This window comes from Crocodylus siamensis, unplaced genomic scaffold (genome assembly GCF_052110815.1).
Source record: "Crocodylus siamensis isolate JL-2025a unplaced genomic scaffold, ASM5211081v1 HiC_scaffold_199, whole genome shotgun sequence".
NCBI classification, from domain to species: Eukaryota; Metazoa; Chordata; order Crocodylia; family Crocodylidae; genus Crocodylus; species Crocodylus siamensis.
In genome coordinates this window covers 1-16,771 of record NW_028324609.1, presented here as the reverse complement: position 1 = coordinate 16,771, position 16,771 = coordinate 1, and the positions used below count along the sequence as shown (strand labels likewise).

The following is a 16,771-nucleotide window of genomic DNA, read 5'->3' as shown; positions in this document are numbered from 1 at the left end:
GCTGCTGGGTCCCTCGCCCCTTCTCCGCTCCACTGCCCCGCACATCCCTGCGAGGGCCTGCTCACCTTTGCAGCCCCGCTCTCGCACAGCGGAGACAGGCTGAGCGGCACCCTCCACCACACAGCTTGCCGCCCGTCCTTCCGATCTGTTCAGGCCCCGCAGGCCGCTTTCATAGAGCTTGAAAGGTGACACAGGGATTCCCTCTCCCCCACTCCCTGCCTCTCAGCTTCTCTTGTGGAGGCTGAACAGGTTCAGGTCCCTCAGTCTCTCCTCGTAGCCCCTGCCCTGCTGCCCCCTGATCATGCGAGTGGCCTCCTCTGGACCCTCTCCATGCTGTCCACATCCCTCCTGAAGTGTGGCGCCCAGAACTGGACCAGGACTCCAGCTGTGGCCTGACCAGTGCCTCATAGAGGGGGAGGATCACCTCCTTGGTCCTGCTCGAGATGCATCTGTGGAGGCACGTCAAGGTGCAGTTGGCCTTCCTGACTGCATCCCCACACTGCAAGGGGATGATCCCTGCGAAGATGCATCAGCATCCCCATGGTGCCCACATGTTTTGTTCCCTTGCCCTGGCTGGTTTTGGCTCGGCAGTGCAGGCACATAGTGTACGTGGGATCATCTGCCAGTTCAGAATGACCCCAGACCACACTACCTTCTCTCTTCTGGGCTGTGGCTGCATCTGTGGATGCTGGTGCACTTTCCCCCTCCTCAGCGGGCAGAGGCACAGCAAGAGGAGGAGCAAACTCAGCTGGGCCGCTTGCCTCCACCTCTACCTCAGCATCCTCCAAAGGGCCTTCTGGGGAAGGAGACTTGGCTTGAAGGGAAACTGGAGGGGTGTCGAGCACAAACTCAGCTGATTCCCCGCCTTCCCCAGAATTTCCCTTGCCAGGACACGAAGATCCAGCACCAGCTCAAGTTAGTACTAACATATTTATGTCCTTGGCCTTGTAGGATCCTTTGGAGGGGGTCAGGAAGGCAGGCATATTGGCTAATTATTATGTTTCTCATATTTCTCACCCTCCAATAGAGTTTTTATTTTGGAGGTGGGGGGAAATGGAGAAATTGGGTAAGTTATTACAGATCTATTTATGTACTTCCTCACAGGATATTTTGGGGGAGCTGGGGTGGGAAAAAACAGAAATATTGGCTAATTATTCTAAGTTTCTTATATTTCTCACCTGCAGTCCCATACTGAGAATACCCATTATTGACTGGATAGTCAATATTTTAAGGAATATTTTAAATCTCATTACATAAAGTCAAGAACTGATCAAATTAGGCATTAATATCTGGAATGGTAGGTCTACTTGGAGGAATTCTGTATTTTTTTTTCTTACAAAGCATCTGATACTGAGCCCTGGGGTTTGTTTGGTTGCTGTTTTGGTTTTCTAGTGGTTTTTGTTCATTTGTTTGTTTGGGGTTTGTTGTTTTTTTTTGGTTAAGACAAAAGCGGGTCGGGCTCCAGCCCCAGGCTTTGCACGGGGTTCCTTACAGCCATACTGCTTCCCACCTGGAAGTGGGGGGCTTCTGGGGCCAGAAATAGCTCTTCCCCTTCTGGACTCAGCCTGAGTCACAGCTGGATTGCTTGTGGCCGAGAGCCAGCGGTTGCATTAAAAGAGCCTTGGGGCACATCACCGAGCAACTCACACAAAGAAGCTCTCGAGGGTCTAGAGGAATATACATCCACCTCTGGCTTCCTCTCTGCAAAATGAAGTTTCCTTTCTACCTAAGGGGACTTCTTCCACCTCCGATTTTCCCTTAGCTTGAAAACCGGCACAACTGCCCAAAAGCTTGCAAAGAAGTAAGTGTGTGTGCGTGTAATTTCTTAATTGGTCTGATAAAAGGTATCAGCTCTGAGCCCACAGTTTTAGAGTTTTGCATTTCTTTTTGCAGCCCAGTGGGCATCTCTAACTCAGCAGTGCACCCTGGTGGAGACTGACAGGCAAAGTTCTTGGGGTAGATGTGATACCTTTTATTAGACCAGCTAAATGGTTGGGGGCGGGGAAAAAACTTCTTTGCAAGCTTTGAGGCTTTGCAGGCTTCTTCGGGCATTGGGAGACTCTGCTGTTATGTGTTGCCCAAGGTAGGAAAGAAGCTGAAGCATCACAAGAAATCTGACAATGCAAATGAATGGAAGTCTGAAAGACAATGGGTGGAGATAAGCAGGAGCCAGGGAATGGAGGGAAATGGGTGAAAGGAGGTATTTTCTTCTTTAAGCTGCTTAAATGTGCCAGCAAAAAGACACAGAATATCCTAGAAATCATGGGATATCATAGAAAATTGGGGCTAGAAAGGACCTCAGGAGGTCATCTAGTGCAGCACGTCCCAACCCCTTGGGTCACAAGAACATATGAAAGGGCTGTGAACAAACGTAAAAAAATGGATCCATACACTTTAAAAACAGATTCTCCTTTAAAGGAGAAAAACATGGGAAACTGTGGGTTTTCCCTTGCAGATGGGCAGAGTTCCAGCCTGCAAGGGGCTGCTTGCCCCCTCCCCCTGCTGCTTCCCTACACTCCCACTACCTGCCCCATGCACTGGGGGCGATGGTCTGTGGGGTGGGGGGCAGCAGGTCAGGAGTGAGGGGCACTGGGCCAGGATTGGCCATTGATAGTTACAAATATGTCCTGGTACAAAAAAGGTTGAGAACCACTGTTCGAGTGCTTGTAGTCTAACCCCCTGCACAAAGCAGGACTATCCCCAACTAGATAATCCCAGCCAAAGGTTTGTCTAGATGGGTCTTAAAAACCATCAATGATGGACATTGCACAACTTCTCGGGGTAACCTGTCCCATTATTTTACTACCCTCCTAGCAAGAAAATTCCTTCTCAATGTGACATCTTTTACTAGACCAATGAAAGAGCTGGAAAAACATGGTTTTTGCAAGCTTTCAGGTACAAACACCCTCCTTCAGTTTAGAGTTTGCTGTTTTCTTAAAACCCGGGATCCCCAGGGCTGGATTTTCACCATGACAAGACAGGATAGACCCGTAGGAAGATTTGTCAAAGCACCCAAGGGATTTCGGAGGCATAAGTTCTGTGGAAAGTCAATAGGATCTGTGCCTCTGAAGGCTTTTAGGCCTTGTAAAAATCTTCTCAATACCCTAGTTAGAAAATTCAATAAGGAAACAACAACAACAACAAAGATTACAATCCTCCCTTATCCCTGTCCCTCCAAACAAACAGTCAAGCAGACAGGACTAAATTGAAATTCAGACTGAGAACTCAGATCCCCATTTCCACTTGTGTACCACTTTTATGACTAAGAGCTAGATTCAGTAAAGACTTGGGCACCTAATAGTTTCATAGTTTCATAGTTTCTAGGGTTGGAAGGGACCTGAGTAGATCATCTAGTCCGCCCCCCCGTCATGGCAGGAAAGAGTACTGGGGTCAAACGACCCCAGCAAGATGTTCATCCAACCTCCTCTTAAAGCCCCCCAGGGTAGAGCCAGCACCACTTCTCTTGGAAGTTGGTTCCAGACCCTAGCCGCCCTGACCGTGAAGTCGCGCCTACTGATATCTAACTTAAACCTGCCCTCTGCCAGCTTGTGACCATTATTCCTGGTCACTGCTGGCAGTGCTCGGGGAAATAGTGATTCCCCCAATGCCTGCTGATCCCCCCTGACTAATTTATAACAGGCGACTCTATCCCCCCGAGCCTTCTCTTGTACATGTCTGTGCATGCCTAATACTGCCCCACTCGTTAGAGGGTGCCCAGATCTCAGCTGAGCCCAACTGGGATCCAGAAACTAGGGGGACCCTGTGGGGGCCAGCCCAGTAGATGTTCTCAGAGCAAGCCTTACACACACAAGCAGGCTTGGTCTCCACAGCAGATGCAGTGGGCATTTCTTCACTTAGAGGAGCAAAAGGAGATGGTACCTGCTTGTCCTGTTATAAGCAAGTGGTTAGAGCAGGGGGTTTCAAACTTTTTTGAGAAGTGTACCTCAGGCAGCCCCCTTTTTAATCAGTGTAGTGCTGGGGGGTGGGAGGAAGCACGTAGCTGGATGGGGAGAGGGGGTGGTGAGCGGCCAGGAATGGAATGGGCAGGGGTGGCGAGGAGCTGGATGCAGTCAGGGAGATGGTAGCATGTGGCAGAGCGGGGGCAGCGTGGCACATGTGTGGTGCACAGGCAGAAGCCGCTGCTCTCGCCCCACGCCAGCCCTGGTCCTGTGAAGCAGCAGTGCAGTGTGGCAGTGCTCAGCCCCTGCCCACCCCCATGTACACCCTGGGACTTTTCAAAGTATCCCTGGGGCACGTGTACCTTCAGTTGACAACCCCTGGGTTAGAGTATTGGTCCAAGTGGAATCTGCAATTTGTTGCTGGAAAGCAGCACAGCGTCAAAAGGGGGTTGATGCTCCACTTCCCTCCCAGCTTCTAGCTTAGTAGCTAGCAAGCTTCCAGGGGAGGGGAGGGAGGAAGAGGCTATGTGGTTCAAATTTCCCCAAGTTGGGAATTGAGCCTGGTCCCCCAGCCCCCTGCGTGACAGCTGTAACCACTAGACTTTCATGTAGAAGGGGATGCAGAATGGTGGCTTCTCTGCAACCTCCACCGGCTGCATTATAAAAGGAAAACAGAAGCTCTGTTGCCTCCTTTGAATTCCAACTATCAAGGGAGTGATCCAGCCCGTGGATCCAAAGGGAGAGAGGTGTGCCCCTGCAGCCCAAAGGAAAACATCAGCAGGAGGGGGAAGGCAAGGTTTCAGCCACCTCCTTTCCCTTCCCAGTGTTGTTAGTGGCTGGTTCCTGGTGGGGCCTTGGCAGTAGCGATACATAGGGGGTGCATGCAGGTGCACGTGAACCCCCTGGAAGTGGGAGCTGTGAAACTAGGAGTGCCGGCGGAAGTGTACTTCCCGTTTCGCTGCTGGTGGTTCCAGGCTCCGCGATCGCGCCTCGGGAACCACCCCCCACCCACAGTCAGCAATCCGGTTCCCCCGCCAGACTTGGGAGGCACTAATCACCCATGGCCCCTGGTGCAAATACTGACTTCACACAGCTCCCTGCTCAGCAGGACTTGCTCCAGCCCATCTACAGCTGTGGTTCTCAACTTTTTTTGTACCAGGACCCATTTGTAAACCTCGATGGCCAGGTCAGACCCAGGAAATAGTTTAAGTAGAAAACAGCCCCCTGATCCTGCTGATGCTGCTACATGGCTAGGCGGGGCATTAAAACAGGCTGCAGCTTCACAAAAACTTATTTTGGACTAATGTTCCTCCCAGACTAGTACTTGCCCTCTAGGGCAGGTTGTGCTCACCCAGGAAACATGGATGCAGCAGCGGTACCCCAAATGCAAGATCAAGTGTGATGAACGTTTCCTCAGCCCCAGAGAAGGACTACATGGCTAGGCGGGGCAGTAAAACAGGCTGCAGCTTCAGGACAAATGTTCCTCCCCTGGTTCATCCAGCACTTGTCCTCAGCCCTGACTTCCAGACAGAGCATATGGATGTTTTGTTGCTAGGGAGCAACTCCAGGGAAGCACTCTGACGCTTTCAGGACTAGACACTGGCAGGCAGGGGGATCTGACCCGAGGAAGAGGCTGAGGGATGCTTTTCTACGTAACTGCATTAGACCAAAGTCAGCTGTGGCAGAGCCTGAGCGCAGCTCCTACTGAAATCACAAAGGTGGGAATTGATTTATTTCCTCCAAATGAGTGGATGCTCATTAAACTAGGGAAGAAGCGGGTAGAGAAAATACAGGATGCGTTTCCCCTCTTCGTCAAACTGGTGTAAATGAGGGATGTCTCACGGGAACCTCTGGGGCTGTTTCCCCTCTTTCACCAAAATCAGTGGACTGGCACTAAGATGAGTCTGCTCTCCCACCCTCCTCTTCTGTCCTTCTCATGGGACTGCCTCCCCTCCTTTTTGCCCTTCCGGATAACTACAGCCCTCCAGGTCCCTGCGGAGCTCCAGGGGAGGCAGGAGAGCACCGGTCACTTCTCTACCCTCTCCAGGTGACTTTATGCTTTCCGGTACCGTCTGGCCAGAGATTAACCCAAGCATTTGAACCTACAGAATCAGAGAGCTAAGGAAGTGATGCAGTATGTCCGGGTGGGCTTGAGTAGAGGCTGGTCTCTCAGGGGCATAGTCTTAGGTGGCAGCCTCTGTCCCACAGCCAAAAAAAAGGGACAATTCTCTTTCCAGTGAAAGAGACAGTTGGAAAAAGGAAGGTGGCAGCCTCCCTGTCAGCATCCACAAATCCCATCTATCCTGCTTCGTAGTCCAGGATGACTCGGATTCTCCTGGGGACCTGGCCCAGGGCTAAAGGGATCTCAGGGGAGGTGAGAGCCAAGAACTGGCCCCAGCAGTAGCGTATAGCCCAGGTGCCCTGCTCAGGGCTCAGGCTGATCTGCCCCTTCCTCTTCACCGACTCTGTGGCAACCCCTATAGCCCATGCTCCCCAGACACCTACATCTACCTCCCAGTAATGCCTCCCTGAAGTGAATCCCTCCTGGCCCAGCACACAGGAATCAGTGTTAAATCTCTCAGGATTGTTGGGAAGTTTCTGCTTAATGTCCGCCAATCTCATGCTTTTCAGGTCCTCAGATAAGAGGAGGCAGGGATGAACCGTCTTGGGATCCAGAGTTATGTTTGCTGTTAAGAAAGATGGGAAATTAGAGTATAAGGAGATTTCAGTCCTGAGGGAGGCTGGAATCATCCCTCACCTTCCCCCGCAGTCCCATGCTGACAGGGACACCCCCCGATCCCCTCCCTCTTGGGACTGCAACCCGGGGAGAGGGCCTGGGCAGGAATGTCACTGCAGCTCCTTCCCACCAGGCCCTAGAAGCACTGCTCGCACTGCTCGCACTGCAAGCTGCCGCTCTGCCTCCTCCCCTGCTAGAGCTATTTCAAAGTTTCATTTATCAAGCTCACAACATAATGATGGTGCTAGACGGGCAGCAGTGCTCTCATACCGAGGGAAGGATATTACCAACTCTTCCAAAACAGGCTCAATGGAGAGAGAGGAAGTCTTAGGGCAAGAATTTCTGAGACTGAAAGTACATGGCAGAGCAGCTAAACCAAGTTCTAGCTATTATCCTCTTCAGGACCAGTAGCACAGTTGCATTTAGTTCAGGACTTGCCAATGTGTTGCCTTCCCAATTCCTTGACATTGGGGAGGGGCACAGATGTCTATCATATGTGGCACAGTACCTTTCTTCTCACAGCATGTCAACCTGCCCAAAGAGTTATTTACCAGGAACATCTAAATCCAACCTCCCCTGCACACCCTTATTTTTAGTGCTTCTTCCCTATTTTTGGAAGCCTTTGTTTTTTTGCACTCCAAAGTACTAAAAACTGAAGCTTTACTAGAAATGGGTTTCAAAAACCAGAAGAATTTCAGTTTCTTGTTTTATTTTTTGATTTTTGGGGAAAATTATAAATATTTGCTAATTTTTTTTTTAAAACAAAAATTATGGTACTTTCCAGTTACTCATATTTTTGAACCATAAATACATGCAACAGGGCAGGGCCTAGGGGTACCGTGAGCTCCCCTAGTGCCCCCTTCTGTGCCAAGTTGTTGTCAATGCACGCTCACCATCTTGTCCACCACGTCTTTGATGTTAATATTGTTAAAGGGAGGCTGCCTTTTTATCTTCTTTGGCATGGTGCCCTGAGTCATCCCAGTCTGTGCCCTGCCTTTGGTGACTCGGTACACTAAAGCCTTAGGAGCTACGCATGGCTCCTACCACCCCTATACCATGCCCCAAGCCTCACAGGTGTACCGGACGTTGTCTGGTCAATTCCCACCTTGGCGCCCTCCCGGGTGCCCCCTGGCTCGTCCCCCAGTCGCCCATGCCCTGACAGGTCCCCGGGCTCATCACAACATTGCCCGTGCTCTCATGGACACTCTCTGTCTCGTTCACTGTCTGTCTGTGCCCTCAAGGGCGCTCCCTGGCTTCTCTCGCGGTTGCCGCCCTCACTGGGGCCCTTCTCCGCGGTTGCCGCCTGCACTGGACCGGGGTCGATACACCCCTAAACACTTCGCCCTCTCTGGTGCTGGATCTCCATGCTACCGTGGAGCCCCTATGAGGCCTCCTCCAACCCCTTATAGCCTCACCCAGTCCTCCGGTTGGCGAAACTACAAACGGAAACAATACCACCAGCCAACCCGACTCTAACGCAAACCGAAGCCTCCTGGCTATAACATAAAGCTAAACCATATAGTCAGAATGACGTGCAATCTCTACCAGAAAAATCCTCCAACCCATGGCAGCAACCAGGAGAGGCTCATGCGGTGTAGCTTCTCCTCCCCCTCTACACTGGCCGAGCTCCCCCTTCCCTGGCAGCCAGAGGGGAACTGCCCTCCTGGCCTCAGTCCTGGGCTTAAGAAGGGCCAAGCCCTGCCCCTTCCCGTCAGCTGGTATTCACTGGTTGTCCTGGCAACCCGCACCTGCGCTGCCCTGGTGACTGGCAGCTGAGCCTCCCCCTTCTCCCCACTAGGGGTCTCTCCCGGGTTGCTTCCATTTCAGGCGCAGGGCACTTAAGTGCCCTACAACAATACAGTACTAGCTTTACATTTTCTCAGAAAGAGCATGCTCCAAGAAACTCACCTTTTCTGCTTCTTTTTTCTACACCCTGGTCTTTCTCCAGTTCAAGGAGCAGAGTGCCTAGAGAAGGGAATGAGATTGCATGCTGTTGCTGACTGTTAGGATTTTCCTCCGATTAGAAATGATTATGATTAACTCCAACACAAACAGAGGAAATGGAAGAGGGAGAATAATGAAATACAGACTTTGTGGTGTGATCAAAGGGAAATTTAACAAAGAAACTCTCTGCACAATGGGATTACTGATGTCATCTAGTCCTTTCAGAGCAGTTTGCTACAGGCTGTCAAACTCACCCTGGGCCCTGGTGTGGACCTGGACTGGGATCACCTCCATAGGTGTCATCCACAAGACTACTGTCAGAGGCAGTAACAGCAACCAGGAACATAGTGACGATCATGGTGGCAACCACAGTGGCAGCAGTAGGGCACCTTTCCTCCAAGAGTTTGTCCAATCCCTTTTTGAATCTGGTTAAACTGTCAGTTTCCGCAACAGCTTATGGCAATGAGCTCCACAGTTTTATTCCATGTTGTGGGAAAAAGATGTTCCTTTTTTAATGATTGCCCCAGAAAAAGCCCCCATCCCCTCTCCTAATTCAGAAATTGTAATGTGATTTAATGTCCTCATGGAGTGTTAGTAGCTAGTTGGTCAGAGTTCCTCTTCTCCCACAGTTACAGAAACATGCCTCCCTTCCCCTTCCTCGGTACCTTTAAAAGTCTTCAGAGTCTCTTTCAGAGCTTTAGTGATCTGGTAGGAATTGACAACTCTCTTTTCCAGCTCAGGAGAAACACCCACCAACTGTGACAATTTCTCCTTCTCGCACCTGAAGAGGAACAGAATGGTTTCTTCTTCCTTTTATTGACTTTCTACATTAAATTTCGTGCTAGTGGAAACTGCCAGGTTGAGGTGCCTAGGGGTTGAATTTCTCTCGGCATTCCAGCATCAGAGGAGACACAACCCAAAACCATGACAGTGCATGCTTCGATGGGAGACTTGTGCCACCTTAGTCAGCGGGGGCATGTGCCCCCCCAGCAACCAGTTAGTGACTGGGGGTAGGGGGTTCCACCATGACCGATCACAGCAATGGGGGGATCCCCCTGCAGCTCCCCTCCTGCCTGCAGCCCATCGCCTGACCAGAGAGCGCAGCCTGTGAGGGGACGCCCCCCCTACACATCGCCACTACATGCTTCCCTCCTCTTATCTCCAACACTCCTAATTTCCTTCATCTCTGACTTGAAGAGAGATCACCTCAGAGGACACGAAAGCAGATGATGGACTGCAACCAGTTCAGTCTTCGGCTTCCATGCAATGATTACTGATAAATGAAATTAATTGCTGCTAAGAACTAAACAGACTCCAAGTGAAGTGTTAGAAGGAATGAGAACAAAGAACAAACCTGGTCAAAGTGCTTCTGAAATCTTAGAAGGGGGAAAAGAGAAAGAAGTTAGGTCTTGCATGCTATACACAGGGGATTCTTCCTATTGTTGACGGTAATGAGAAAGGGAGGAAGGAGGACCTGGGGAACTATAGGCCAGTTAGTTTTACCCCAATCCTGGGTAAGCTTTTTGAGAGAATTATTCTGGCACATGTCCATGAGGGGCCAGCAGGGGAGATTATGCTTAGGGTCAACCAGCACGGGTATATTAGAGGCAGGTCCTGTCAGACCAACATGGTGGCCTCTACGACCGGTCACCAAATCTTTAGATCCAGGGGTAGCAGTGGACATAGTCTTTCTGGACTTTCAGAAGGCCTTCGACACTATCTCTCGTCCCGTTCTCATTAAGAAACTGGGGGACTGTGGTGTCGACACCCACACAGTCAAATGGGTCGCCAACTGGCTGGAGGGCCGCACCCAGAGAGTGGTGGTGGATGGGTCATTTTTGACCTGCAGGGATGTGGGCAGCAGGGTCCCCCAGGGCTCGGTCCTCAGGCCCGCACTGTTCAACTTCTTCATCAGTGACTTGGATGAGGAGGTAAAAAGCACCCTGTTCAAATTTGCTGATGAGACTAAGATGTGGGGGGATGTGGGCACATTAGAAGGAAGGAATAGGCTACAATCGGACCTAGACAGGTTACAGGGGTTGGCGGATGAGAACAGGATGGGATTCAGCACTGACAAGTGCAAGGTGATGCACTTGGGGAGGAAGAACTAGCACCATACCTACAGGCTGGGGAACTCCCTTCTTGTAAGTGCAGAGGCAGGAAAGGATCTTGGAGTCAGCATTGATGCCAAGATGAACATGGGCCGGTAGTGTGGGGATGCAGTCAGAGAGGCCAACCAAACCTTGTCATGCATCCACAGATGCATCTCAAGCAGGTCCAGGGAGGTGATCCTCCCCCTCTATGTGGCACTGGTCAGGCCACAGCTGGAGTACTGCATCCAGTTCTGGGCGCCGCACTTCAAGAGGGATGAGGACAACATGGAGAGGGTCTAGAGGAGGGCTACTCGCATGATCAGCGGGCAGCAGGGCGGGGGCTATGGGACCTGAACCTGTTCAGCCTCCACAAGACAAAGCTGAGCGGAGATCTAGTGGCCTGTTACAAACTAGTCAGGGGGGATCATCAGGCACTGGGGGAGTCCCTGTTTCCCCAAGTACTGCCAGGAGTGACTAGGAATAATAGTCACAAGCTGGCAGAGGGTAAATTCTGATTCAACATCATGAGGCGCCACTTCACGGTCAGGGCGGCTAGGATCTGGAACCAACTTCCAAGTGAAGTGGTGCTGGCTCCTACCCTGGGGGTCTTTAACAGGAGGCTGGATGAACACCTTGCTGGGGTCATTTGACCCCAGTACTCTTTCCTGCCATGGCAGGGGGTCAGACTTGATGATCTGCTCAGGTCCCTTCCGACCCTACCAACTATGAAACTAGGAAACAATAAATCGCTTTTGAAGTGCAGCGCCCAGTACTGGACACAGTACTCCAACTGCAGCCTGACCAAAGTTGCATAGAGGGGGAGAGGGGGAGTCCCATGAAAACACCTCAACAGCTAGTCCAGCAGGAAAATGGCATCCCTTGATCCCCAGCACTCAGGCCCTATGAAGAGGGCAGAGCAAAGCTCCCGTGCCATAGCTCACTCACAATGAGCAGCCATGCCAGACTGAATGCACCTGATCCTGGAAGCTGAGCCACGCTCGGCCTAGGTAGTACTTGGATGAGAGACCACCTTGGAGTCCCAAGCACTCTAAACACAACCAAGGAAACCTTACCCAACATTTGGCAAATGTTGAACAACAGAAAGGGAATGAGTGTCAAGACATAATTCATTCTCATCGTTGCTATTGAGCTGATAAACAGGAAGAAAAGGAAGTGTTCCCCTAAGTTCTTCATAGCCTACTTAGTTTCATAGGATCATAGTTGGCAGGGCCAGAAGGGACCTGAGCAGATTATCAAGTCCAACCCCCCACCATGGGCAGGAATGAATGCTGGCTTCAAATGATTATCTAGCCTCTTTTTGAAGACTTGTCTACTTGTCTCTGCCCTTCTCATACCACTACCACAAACAACAGCCCCTTCTACAGGTCACTGATTTGACATTTGTCAGCCAAACTGGGGCAAGCTGATGAAGGAGTAAATTCTGGAGTCCAGGAGCTGTAACAGAATCCTCCACTAGCAACTCTCACTGCTATCCACCAGCTCCAGGGCCTTCATGGTTGCAAACCTAGCAAGAGAGGTGGCAGCAAGTCCTGAAGCACAGGGCAGGACTCTTCCCTCCGTCCGTGGGGAGGGCTTTGGGGTTTCTCGAATGCAATCTCACCTGCAGCAGCTCACTCGCTGGCTGCTGGCACTTCCCCTCCACCTCAGCGATCAGGTCAGTGAAATGGGAAATCTCCTCAGAGAGCTGGATGAATGTTTCATTTTTCTTCTTTCTGATTTCCTCCTGCAGTTGTTCAAGCTGCCCCAGCAGGTGGTGCTCTTGGTGTTGCAAGAACTGGTGCAGTTGCTGAAATTCAGACACCATTTCCTGCTTGTCAGCTTCTGTCCCTTCCTACAATGAACAAACATAAATGACAAGGGAGCGGGCGGGTTAGAAAAGTGTGGTGAAAGGCTGGGACACTTTACAGAGCCTGGTAGGCAGAGCAAGGGAACTGAATCCTATTCCTGTGTAGGCAAGGAAAGGCATTTGCTAAGAAGCCCCTTCCAGAGTTGGCATTTTCTGGAGCTCTGCAGCTTGCACACGGTCTGTCATGAACCTGTGAGTGCCGGGAGCATGATGGTCTTCTATTCTCACTGGCCTCTGACAGCCCCCATCCTTCTCATACAGCAGACGGCTGCAGTACATAGGATTCAAATCTGCATTGTCGGATGCACGTACACATGGAGACTGTGAACACATGTGCACATGCACACACACACAGACATGCCAGCATGCACAGTCTACACTGTCACCAGAAGCTAGCCACCCAGATACACATCCAGGGTTGTAGGCAAGTCTGGACAGCACAAGCTGAAGGTGGTTTCTTGCCACACCTTCACTGCTCTCCTTACCTGAGCTTGTTAAGGTTATAACCAAACTTTCTCAGTGCAGCATAGGCTTGGTCTCAGTAACACACACACAACACTGTATGCACACATGCACGCACGCACCCCCCTATGTTTATACAAATATGCAGAGTATACAAGCTCAAACAGCTTGTGTACCTCCACATAGTGAGGTTATACACATAGACAGTGAATACATGGATACACACCCAAATAGCACATGTGTACACACAGAAAACATAGTGGGAGCTCTGTTGCCTCCCTGCCCAGCTGCATGGGAGTAAGAAGAGAATCCCAACACTAGGGGCACTTCATGCACGAGGGCACTGTACTCAGTGATGTGGGTAGCCCAGAAAGAGGAACAAATGTGTCCTTACCCCTTTGTGCAGGTGTAAAGGACAATCCAGGATTGAACCCTGTATGCATTCACATAGAAATATGGGCACACAATTGCTGTATACACACAAAGATCCAAGGAATACACACACATGTTGGGTATTGACTATGGGAACTTACCATCCACTCCTGGCCTTCCCTTTCTCCACGCACTTGAAACTCTTTGAGCTTCTCTCGCTCTTCCTTCAGAGTCTGCAGGTGGGTCTGAATTTGTTCCTTAACAAAGAGGGGGAAAATGTGTGTAGCTTTTACTTGTGTAACAACACTAAATTAGCTACCACCACAAAGAACTACCTCCTAGGATTTTGCTTCTACACTCATAAGCCTGAACTAAAGGATCAGCTGAAACAGTGCAGAGATAGTGGCTGCCTCATCAATAAATCTAGTGTTTTTTTTCTTCATTTCTAAATCTCTTTTTTATGGAAAATAGCTTTTTTTGTTAAATACAAGGTTATGGATTGCACTACCGTGAAAGGAAGACTAAGGGATCTGGGACTGTTCAGCCTGGGGAAGAGAAGACTGTGGGGGACTTGGGGGCCACCTATAAGTATGTAAGGGGTGACTATCAGGAGTCAGGAGAAAAACTCTTCACTAGGGCACCCCAGGGGAGGACAAGCGGGAATGGCCATAAGCTGTTAGAGGATGGTTTCAGGTTGGATGCAAGGAAGCAGTCCTTTATGGTAAAGGTGACCAGAACCTGGAATCGACTTCCCAAGGAGGTGGTGCAGTCCCCAACCTTGGAAGTCTTCGAGAGGAGAACCCAGAACAGGGGGATGGACTAGATGATCTTCTGAGGTCCCTTCCAGCCCTTAGTTTCTATTGACTCTATGACATTTTCTTAAGGAACACCCCCTCCCTCCCCCCTTCTTCACCCCTACCCCCCAAACTCAAAAAATGAAAGCAGGGGGATGCTTTTCACAGGAGAAAAGAGTCCTTTCCTGAGCAACGGTTCTCATAAACTTCTCTCTATAATCTTACCACTAGAGGGAGAAAGACTACAGCTGTGTTAATGTCTGGTACCTATTGCTAAAAAGAAATTGCTACATTAATATGATTTAGTGTCTTACTGAATTCCTTCCAACTTAATGCCATTGATTGGAGAAAATGATGGCCAGTTTCTTAAAGTAATCAGCCAGGATCCCTTGGGACTCTTTTACCAGTCAATGCTATTGGCAGTAACAATTCAGGAAGCCTAATACGCAAAACCAAAATTGCCTGTCTTGATTTCTGAGTGATTTCAGGATATTTTTGGACCCAAGAGCTCCCTTAGTTTCTCGTTGGGATTGAGCTGAGTGCCATAAACACAACAGATGCTCTTTCCTCCATTGAACAGTAAACTCTTGGAAACACAGGGCCTGAATGACGTTTGCACAAGGGATCTGCACCAGAGACAAGAAATGAACCCTGGTCCTTTTTGGCACCACCTAAACAGCTTTACTTTTGGTAAAGCTCCCTGCTCACTCTCCACACCAAAGGAAACACAGATCACCTGATTTGTCCACTGACCCATCAACCCAGGATGGCTAGCTCTTACCCTCATCTCTACATGGCTACAGCTACATCTACAGCTACGGCACTGCTGTTATCTGAGGAACCTTACAAAAATCATCAGAGACATAAATCACGTCAGGGACATCACATGAATCATCACCTGAATCATCAGGGACATGGTGTTCCATCCTTTCTTGACAGAGGCACCATCTTGAAGAAAATGCCTCACACTTTATTCTTTTTAATGCACAGTGTGGTACTGAAATGCTGGACAGCACTGCTAACCACCAGTGCCTGGAGTGAGGGGTCTAGCAGGGGACAAGCTTGGATGGATCCAGAGAAGAGGGACATTCGGGGGCTCAGAGACAGCAGGAAATTCCAGGGAGGAGAGTCTACACGACTGTGCAATTGAAAAGATAAACTATACAGGATGCATGGTGTTCCCTACCTTGCATTTCTGGGCAGCCTCGTCCAGCAGCAGCACGGTGTGAGAGCTGTGCTCCGGGGATCGCTCACACACCACGCACACGGCTTCCCTGTCCTCCTCACAGAACAGATCCAGGCTTTTCTTGTGTTTCGCACATAGCTTCACCTCTGCTTCTTTGACACCACTCAGGCTGGAGTCCCACTGTCTAACTTTTCCTACTATATTTGCCAGGTCCCAGTTTGGCCGGAAGTGCTTTTTCTGGATCCGGCCTCTGCAGATGGGACACTCCGTGCAGCGAAGTTGCTCACAGCACTGAGAGATGCAGCTCCGGCAGAAGTTGTGTCCACACTCAACACTCACTGGGTCTGTGAAGTACTCCAGGCAGATGGGACACTTGGTTTCATCTTGGATTTCCCAGTCAGGAGTCAGTGAGGCCATAACTGCTGAGATCTCTGGGGTTCTTTTGATCTGATCTTTCTATGCCTTAGAGCCAGCAACGCAAAGACTTTTTCCGTAACGTATCAGCTGTTTTCTGTCACATAGAAAATGAGCTCTGGTTATGCCGTTAGACGTGTTAGCCTAGAAAATGCACCCCAAATCAAGACAATTTTCAATCCTTCTGCCCTAGAAAGAGACTCCCCACCTCTTCCATTGGGTGGTAATCCATTGACTTGATGATCCTACAGTGTGTAGAGGGGCCAGATGCAATGCTACATGGGTAACTCTCTCCCGACCCACACAATCGACATGCAAAAGGCTTCACACTAGCTCTGTCCCTCATAGCAAATCAAAAGGCTTCTACCCATTGATATCCACCCCTACTTCAGGTGAATTGCATGTAGACAAGCCATTACTAAAGCAGAAATTCAAATTTCAGCTGGAAGGTCTGACTCCATATTCCCGTGCCTAGCGGATTAAAATGTACTTACTGCCTGGGGAATGCAAACAGATAGTTGCCCACTGCCCAGTAGCCTACCTAAAGGTAGGTGGCAAAGGCACTAGCCCTGGATGCCAGTTTAGAGGGGACACAAGAATGACAGCCACCCCTGCAGGCCTGCTTTGGGGTTTCAACAGGCTATGTCCAGCCCCAGATTGTGGTCTGTGCTTCATTCAGAGCCCTGGCAGTGTCTCTGAGCATGGGGGACTTGGCCCAGCTAAAATGTCATTTTTTCCCCCTTTTTAATTTTAGGGCAGATGAGATCATTGAGATTCTAGCACAGCTGGCCTGGCCACCCAGGCCTCTGGTAGCCATTCACACACTTACTTCTTAGCAGTTCCAGATGCCCAGATGTGCTGTTTTTTTTCTTAGAATTAAAAGCAATCCAGAAAGTGCATTGATAAAGAAATCTTTCCAGTTTTATCTGGAGTCATAAGCTTCCCTGTCTGTGACCTTCTGTCCAGACTGCAACTTTGGTGATTTCCAGGAAATAAAACAGCG

General features: G+C 50.0%; 1 protein-coding gene and 1 pseudogene across 2 annotated transcripts; both read right to left on the bottom strand.

The window, feature by feature from the left end:
- Nucleotides 1-5,612: 5,612 nt before the first annotated feature.
- On the bottom strand, nucleotides 5,613-9,558 carry LOC149851786 (E3 ubiquitin-protein ligase TRIM10-like; annotated as a pseudogene). Its single transcript, XR_016439543.1, has 4 exons — nucleotides 9,541-9,558; nucleotides 9,246-9,390; nucleotides 8,545-8,601; nucleotides 5,613-6,586 (listed from the first exon to the last, which is right to left on the bottom strand). The product of XR_016439543.1 is annotated as an E3 ubiquitin-protein ligase TRIM10-like (transcript).
- A 162-nt stretch (nucleotides 9,559-9,720) lies between these two features.
- LOC149851785 (zinc finger protein RFP-like) lies at nucleotides 9,721-16,685 on the bottom strand. Its single transcript, XM_090030385.1, has 5 exons — nucleotides 16,598-16,685; nucleotides 15,355-15,865; nucleotides 13,536-13,631; nucleotides 12,295-12,525; nucleotides 9,721-9,957 (listed from the first exon to the last, which is right to left on the bottom strand). Exons 2-5 carry the CDS (start codon nucleotides 15,769-15,771, stop codon nucleotides 9,907-9,909), a joined length of 795 nt encoding a protein of 264 aa, XP_089886511.1. The 5' UTR covers nucleotides 15,772-15,865; nucleotides 16,598-16,685; the 3' UTR covers nucleotides 9,721-9,906.
- Between the last annotated feature and the right edge of the window lie 86 nt (nucleotides 16,686-16,771).

Bases quoted from the DNA above. Each gene is read 5' to 3' on its own strand.
- LOC149851785 (XM_090030385.1), bottom strand. From the start codon at position 15,771: ATGGCCTCACTGACTCCTGACTGGGAAATCCAAGATGAAACCAAGTGT. The intron at 13,632-15,354 runs GTAGGGAACACC...CTCTTTGTTAAG, and splicing joins AGGCTGCCCAGAAATGCAAG to GAACAAATTCAGACCCACCT. The intron at 12,526-13,535 runs GTAAGTTCCCAT...TGTTCATTGTAG, and splicing joins GGGAAGGCCAGGAGTGGATG to GAAGGGACAGAAGCTGACAA.